This window comes from Mycetomoellerius zeteki, unplaced genomic scaffold (assembly GCF_001594055.1).
Source record: "Mycetomoellerius zeteki isolate Tzet28-1 unplaced genomic scaffold, Tzet1.0 scaffold109, whole genome shotgun sequence".
Taxonomy (NCBI): domain Eukaryota; kingdom Metazoa; phylum Arthropoda; class Insecta; order Hymenoptera; family Formicidae; genus Mycetomoellerius; species Mycetomoellerius zeteki.
The window spans coordinates 107,369-114,822 of record NW_017256007.1 but is presented as its reverse complement, the minus strand read 5'-3'; the positions used below and the strand labels follow the sequence as shown (position 1 = coordinate 114,822).

At 33.2% G+C, this 7,454-nt stretch overlaps 1 protein-coding gene across 1 annotated transcript in view; it reads left to right on the top strand.

Moving 5' to 3' along the window:
- Nucleotides 1–5,950: 5,950 nt before the first annotated feature.
- LOC108725570 (keratin-associated protein 19-2) overlaps nt 5,951–7,454 on the top strand; it is a 7,103-nt gene continuing 5,599 nt past the window's right edge. The window contains exons 1-2 of the mRNA XM_018452672.1: nt 5,951–6,011; nt 6,844–7,178. Coding sequence (XP_018308174.1) covers nt 6,844–7,178 — 335 coding nt within the window. The 5' untranslated portion in view covers nt 5,951–6,011. The remainder of the gene's footprint in view (nt 6,012–6,843; nt 7,179–7,454) is intronic.

Below are 7,454 nucleotides of genomic sequence, written 5' to 3'. Positions count from 1 at the left end.
GCTCCTAACATGGTCATTGGTTACCGCGTCTCATTTTGCCGCGCGGTAGGCATTTCCGCGTCCAGTGTGCAGAAACCATTAATCGTGGAAAAGGAATTTTTATTCTGTGAAACCATTACGAAGAAATTCGACAGGAACAAAAACATTAAAAACGTTAGTTTTATCGGTAATACAGGGCCTCCAGCATCCCCTTAAGATCATTTAAAGATGCGTAATAAGCATCAAAAATTCTATTGGTAGATACGAACCAATGCGATACGAGCAGTCATTCATGCAGAGGTCCGTTCGGTCAATTTAGGTCATGTGACTAGCAGATGACAAAGCAGTGGATGCGCTATCCACTGCATAAACGAATGCACCCCTTCTCTTTGCTACAAACGACTAATGGCTCCTGCACATAGAACGCGGCAACGCTTGCCGCGCGGCGGAAATTGGCGCGATAGCCAATCAAATTTATTAAAATCATATGTATAGATAGATTCTTATGTAGATAAAGATGAATATGAATGTGTGTAATTTGTATATGGTATTTGTAATTTTTTTTTTATAAATTTTATTACTAGATTTTTACTTAGGAATCATTCAGGAATCATTCTATTCAGGTTTTATCTAGGTCTCGTACATTAGTTCTTACAGATATAGCTGGTAGGTAGATTCAGGCGTATGTATTGGATAGAAATCACATGGAACTGAGAAAATTTAGGTAGTAGGACATACAGCAGCAGTGCCTATTTAATTTAATGAGTTTAGATATAATTGTTAGTATTTTCGCTTGCTCGGAAGTAATAGATATATAATGATATATAATTTCCACCACGCGACAAAAGTTGAACTCAATCCAACTTTTGCCGCACGGCAAAAGTAGTATTACACTATTTCTAGAAATTTTGCAAGGTGAGACCGACTTAAAAACATAGAATTATTGGTTAGTGTGACAACTTCCGCGGTAAGCGTTGCCGCGTTCTGTACGCAGGAGCCATAAATCGAAATAGCGGTCGAAATAGCCAATAGGAAGGTTTTCGGCATTTCGGCTCACAATCAGATCAAAAGAATGCGCTACTTTGATATATAAAGCTTTAGCCTAACGGAACTTCCGGAGCGCTGTAGTGCCTTCAATCTATATTTCAATCAATTACATCAGTGCTCGCAAGGATTTGCATATTTCGGACCGATTCCGGCGCGCGACCTTCACCACCGCTCGAGGCCGAGCCACTAAACCTCGAGCGGTGGTGGGGGTCGCGCGTCGGAATCGGTCCGAAATGTGCAAATCCTTGCGAGCACCAGTGGTGCCAGATTCTGGCTTGCGCTAGAGATCCTCAAGTAAGGACGCGTGCACACCTTGACGGAAAAGCAGAAAGCGGAAAAGCAGCAGCCAATCAGAATTCGCGCTGATAGTCGACAATTTCGGCTTTTTGTACTACTTACTACCAGCGCGAGTTGTGATTGACCACTGCTTTTCCGCTTTCTGTTTTTCCGTCAAGGTGTGAACCGGCCCTAAGGCCGGAATCAGACTACGCACTGAATATTGAGATTGAAGATTGAAAGATTGAAATTTGACCAATTAAAACAATAGGAGCTAAAATTCCTTTGTCCTTACTGATCAAATTTCAATCTTCAATCTTCAACCTCAATCTTCAATGCGTAGTCTGATTCCGGCCTAAGAGATGCACGAATTAAAATCGCTGCGGGGTTGGTTGATGACGACGTTGCAAGAATATGGCGTAACCGTATTTTATTCCTTACATAAAATAAAACGCGACGAACATAAATCTAACTAAATGAATATATGATATTCACTTCGCTAAATTTATGTTTGTCGCATCTTTACTTTGTGAGTATACTTATTAGAAGATGATACATATTAAAAACAAAGGGAGTAGGAAAAACATAATGTATAAAGCGCAATGTTCACACATGTATGATTTTATTTAGAGAATACACTTTATGATTTTATTTAGAGAATACTTTTATTTAGAGAATACTTATGATTTTATTTAGAGAATATTTGAGGATCTCTAGCTTGAGGCACAGACTTTTACATATCGTATAACGCATAATTAGAGATGTAAAAAAACGGTATTTTTTACTTCGGAGAAAAGTATCAAGTAAAAAACTAGTTTTTTTTACTGTAAATAACGGCACTTACATGAAATTCATGAAAAAAACATATAGTTATTTCAATATAATTATTTGAACAAATATTTTATATTTAAAAGCTAAATAAGTAATATTATTAATACAGATAATACTTTATAAGCATAAGATACTGTTTTGTTGCATATCGGTTATAATTGTACTCTATATTTTAATTATTTTGTATTCTATATTTTACTTATTTTGAGACAACGTCCCAATATAATATTGATTCAAGAATAATTAGAGATTCAATAAACATTGTCTCACAAATTTAAATTTAGAATATATACAACACACAGTATATGTATACAATCATAGTATACGATAAAAACAGTATCAATTAGTCTAATAAAGTATTATTTGTATTAATAAGAACGCGTATGGAACGCTTACTTAACTTTTAAAATTGAAGCACAGTATAAAACATCATTCAAATAATAGTGAAAGGTAAGATATATTTATAGCCATCGACATTTATTAATCATTATACTATATTTCAATTTTTTAACTATTTTTAGAATTTTTCCATCGTTTACATCTGTACGCATAATGTATAAGAAACTGTACCAATCATAGTTCTTAAAAACTTTGCATGTGTTATCTGGGTTCATTTTCTTCCTAAAATAAAAGACTTTGGATTGATTTTCTTATATTTTATGCATTATGCAAAGATTTGTGTTTAAATCTGAAAAAGAGAAAAATATTCAGTTATGTCATGAAAATGTAATTTAATAATGTAATTTAATAATGTATATTATAAATTTACATGTATATAATATAAACTATATATATTTTGATAAACTATTAGTAGAAGTATCTTCAGATACTATGCAGTTTGTTTCATTGGCTGCAAAGAATCTGCAGATAGTTTAATCTGGATAAATATAAGATTTGACTACGAATAGTGGCCTAGGAAGTTGGCTGTTAAGTAAATGTAAGTATCATACCTCACAAATACAGCTGGAATCCATAGATATCCAATTCGCTTGTGGAATATTTACAACCCATTAAGCCCTTCTGTCTGGATTTCTTGTGAAATGTTTTATAAGAAGTTCCTTAGCCGTTGAATTTTTACAATTTGGCACGCAACAGCCTGGTATTGTCATTTTCTAAATATTTATACCTATAATTGTTTACTTATGCGTTATAAAGTCATGTACATTATAGATTATAGGAATATGCGTACATTACAATATTTTCAATTACCACACCAATTTTACAACTTATATTTTATAATAATATTTTATAATAATATTGAATCATTATTATCTAAATTTAGTAATTTGTACTTACCACATACAAATATCACACATATGACACATAATGGAGGTCGCCATGTTCATGCAAATGTTCGAAGTTCGCGCATCTCTTACTTGAGGATCTCTAGCTTGCGCTATCAACGCGTAGCGCATAGTGGGGGTAGTTGTGTATAGCTACAGCTATAGGTTTGTTCGCGTCGCTAGATCCAACATGCTCCAACATGCTCCTACCATTATCTCCTACTCACTCTATCAAGCACGTTGGAATGAGTAAGAGCTATGGTAGGAGCATATTGGAACGTGTTGGAGTATACGACGCGAACAAACCTTATAATTACAGCTATCGGAAACTACCCCCATTCTTCCCCTACCACGCGTTACCAAATGGTAGCGCAAGCCAGAATCTGGCACCACTGGCGAACACTGAATTACATGATTTTCATATAGTTAATTATAGACCTGTTTTTAGCTGAACTTTTGCACCAGTTCATCTTTCTTCCTTATTTCTCTTCAGGAAGAAAGAAGAAAAAAAAAGATAAACTGTTGCAAATGTTCAGCCAAAAAGAACAGGCCTTATAATAACTATATGGATGACTCACAAACCTTTTTAATGATACTTCATAACTCTTCATACGAAATACAAACGATTTCTATAAGGCTTGTAAAAACGTTGTTTAATTCGTCTCCGGTTAATTTTTTCGGCTGAATACGTGGTGTAAAAATGATTAATTAATTACAATTAACTGAATAACTCACAAACCTTTTCAATTGCACTTCAAAACTCTTCATACGAAATACAAACGTGTTTTGGAATAGTAATTCTTTCACACACACAACTGGTGTACTTAATACTTAATCATACTTAAGTGATGAACTTGTTCGGTCAAGTACATACAAATCCTGTCGTATAATAATCAGCATTAAAATAGGTGATCACTTGGGAGAGAGAGCACCATAAAATTAATTCCCGAATTCGGGATCGAAGAAACATTTCTATTTTTTAATGATAATTTTATCGTATGTATTCTGGAATCAATAATATTTTTTAGTAATAAATTTATAGATAAGTTTAAATTTATTTTTCTGAAATTTCACTGAAATTTTACTGAAATTTTATTGAAAAAAAAAAGTGTTTTAAAACTTAGAACCATTTTCGCGAAATTTCAGCGAAATTTTTCCACTAGAGAATTAATAAGCAAAAAGTAACAATTAAAAATAAAACTGAAGCATGGAAATTAAAACATTTCTCTGATATATTTTCAAAAATCAATTTTGTAACAAATTGTTATATAAACATTATTAAATATATTGACTGTATAGAGAGAAATTACGCCAATCGATTTTGTAGGAAAATTAAATTACGAAAAAAATATATAATTTTTACTTTTTCACATATAAATTTGCTGATATCAAATTAAAAGAGTAAAAGTATTATAAACGTAGTTTTATATATAGTCTATCATAAACGACTGTTGAGTTTTTACTTAGCGATTCTTTCTCGATCTCTGTTATTATTTCATAGCACTTCTAAATGCTGGAAACGGAGATACAGAAAAATAGAAAAAAAGTCAATGTTCCGGATGAAATTCGGAATTCCCTGTGTAGATTCTTATGTTAATTCTGTCGTCTAAAATTTATTATGCATTACGTAAAAAGATGGAGACGCACCTGTTTGTATGTACCAAGGTCGCGATGAACGTATTATTTTTTCATAATGATCATCGCAAATTCGTTCGCTTTCTCGCTTCAAATTTTCCCTATTTATATTCTAAAAAAATCACTATTAGCTAACATTTACAACAAAAAATAATGATAGAAAGGTTTATATTGAAGCAAAATATAAATTTCTTAATTTCTCAATTATATTTAAAAACAATATTTTTTAATATTAATTTCATATGTAAGTTTTATTTCATTAAAATTTTTTTTTTTTATAAATTTTAATCCCGATTTAATAAGAATTTATTGCTATTAATCAATAGCTTTTCACATGCGTTCACATAGCATAGATATTTTAAATATGCAAACGGCACATATATTATATGCTGTTAAAAGATTCTTGTTCTTGAAAAATATATCTATGTATAATTTCTTACGCAGGGGCCATCTCTGTGCAAGAAAGATTTGCATTTTTGATCGATAATATAAGTGCCGTGTCATTTAAAATTCACCTGTCCACCATTGTACTTTTGTAACTCAAAAATAAATAAAGCCGCAATATAAACAAATAAAGCAATACGAGAAGCATAACATTGACTGATCCTGGAAATTGATGGACGACGTCCAAAGCTTAAATGGATGTGAAGAAATTGACAATCTGTTGGGTAGCACTTAAGTAACTTACATTCGAAATTCCTGTCGAGTCACTAGACTGGGTTCAATGTCAGCGCGTAGGGAAACGAGTCTTCGATCGATTTGGTTCCGACAATTAAGTGAGACCTCGAGAAAGGTATATCCAAATGGAAAATATGGAGAGAAGTATGTGAGAGAAGTAAGAACGTGGAATGTTTAGTACAAGTTTCTTGTGGTAGGGGCGTCCATCTCATCGTATAAAAGTCTTTGGATCCACTGCTCCAAGAAGAGTCAGACTTCGTCCGAAAACGTGATCTCAGCAAGGTACGTTACATACTCGTATTTAAAATGAGGGGATAGAAACATAAATCAAACTTAATCGACTTTTCAAGGAAAAATACTTTTTGTCAAGTCGAAAAAAATCCCGCGTGTCCGAAATTCGCCTATACCATAAAAATCGTATCTAAAAGACATTTTGAAGGTGAACAAATTTAGAATTAAAAAAATAATTATTATAATAACGTTATCTATTATTTATTTATTAAATATGACTTCGATCAAAATAATGATATTTTTATAACGATAATTTAAAAACTCATTACTTATATCTTTTAGTATTTGGTAGAATATTGAATCATGAGTCGAAAAATGAACTGAAATATTAAATGATCACTGTGACGTCATGTATCCCTGGCAGAAAAAAAATTTTTACAAAAAAATATCGAAAAGCTACGTAGATTGAGACAAAATCTTAGAAATTCTTAATTCTTCGTAGATATATTCGTAGTGGGACGTAGAGTGGCGTTGTTTGAGAGCGGAGGATTTGTAGGTTTTTCAAAGAAACAACGTCGCTCTACGTCCCACTACAAATATCTGTGAAAAATTAATAATTTCTAAGATCTTATCTCAATCTATGTAGTTTTCGTAAAATTTATCTCAATCTATGTAGTATTCGTAAAACTTTTCCGCCAGGGACATTATCGTAGTCTAATATATAAAATAATAAAAGTTTACATTTATAACAAAATAACGGTAACATAGTAGAGTTAAACGCACACTATAGAAGTGTACAATACGAATTGTACTGATTGTGAGTTTATAAAGAGATTGACAAATAACAATTAAGAGAACATCATCATTTTCTATGTTCTTTCAGATGGCGATAAGGTACATCGTGATGCTGACTACTGTGTTGGCTGTAATGTACGTTCAAGCGGAGTCTCACACCGTCGGTCAGAATCTGCAACAGATCTTAGTTGCACCGGCTGCACCTGCGGTATCATCGGAAGTTGCACCGTTGAAACTGCAGGAAGCGGTATCAGGCCAAGTAGCCGAGACGCAATCGCGTAACAAAAGAGCGCCAATTTTTCTTCTAAAAAAGGCTCTCTTGGGTGGTGCTCTCCTTGGTGCCGGAGCTTTAGGTGCCGGAGCTCTCGGTGCTGGAGTCCTCGGTGCCGGAGCCCTCGGCGCTGGATTGTACGGGGCTAAACAGTGAGTCAACTATGTCTAAGGAAACTACTTAAAAAGACGAAATATCTAAAGTAAAGGAATACAAGATTTTACATCCCCAGTCAGAAATGTAGAGTTGAATCAAAGTTGATTCAACGTCGATGCGGTTGACAACGGGTTGAGTCGATATAAAATCGATATTCCTGTAATTGACATAGTTGATTCGACGTCGAATCAATGAAAAACTAATATCGACATTGATTTGACGTTGAATCAACAACTTAGTAAGAAATTATAACTCTATTTTATTATATATAT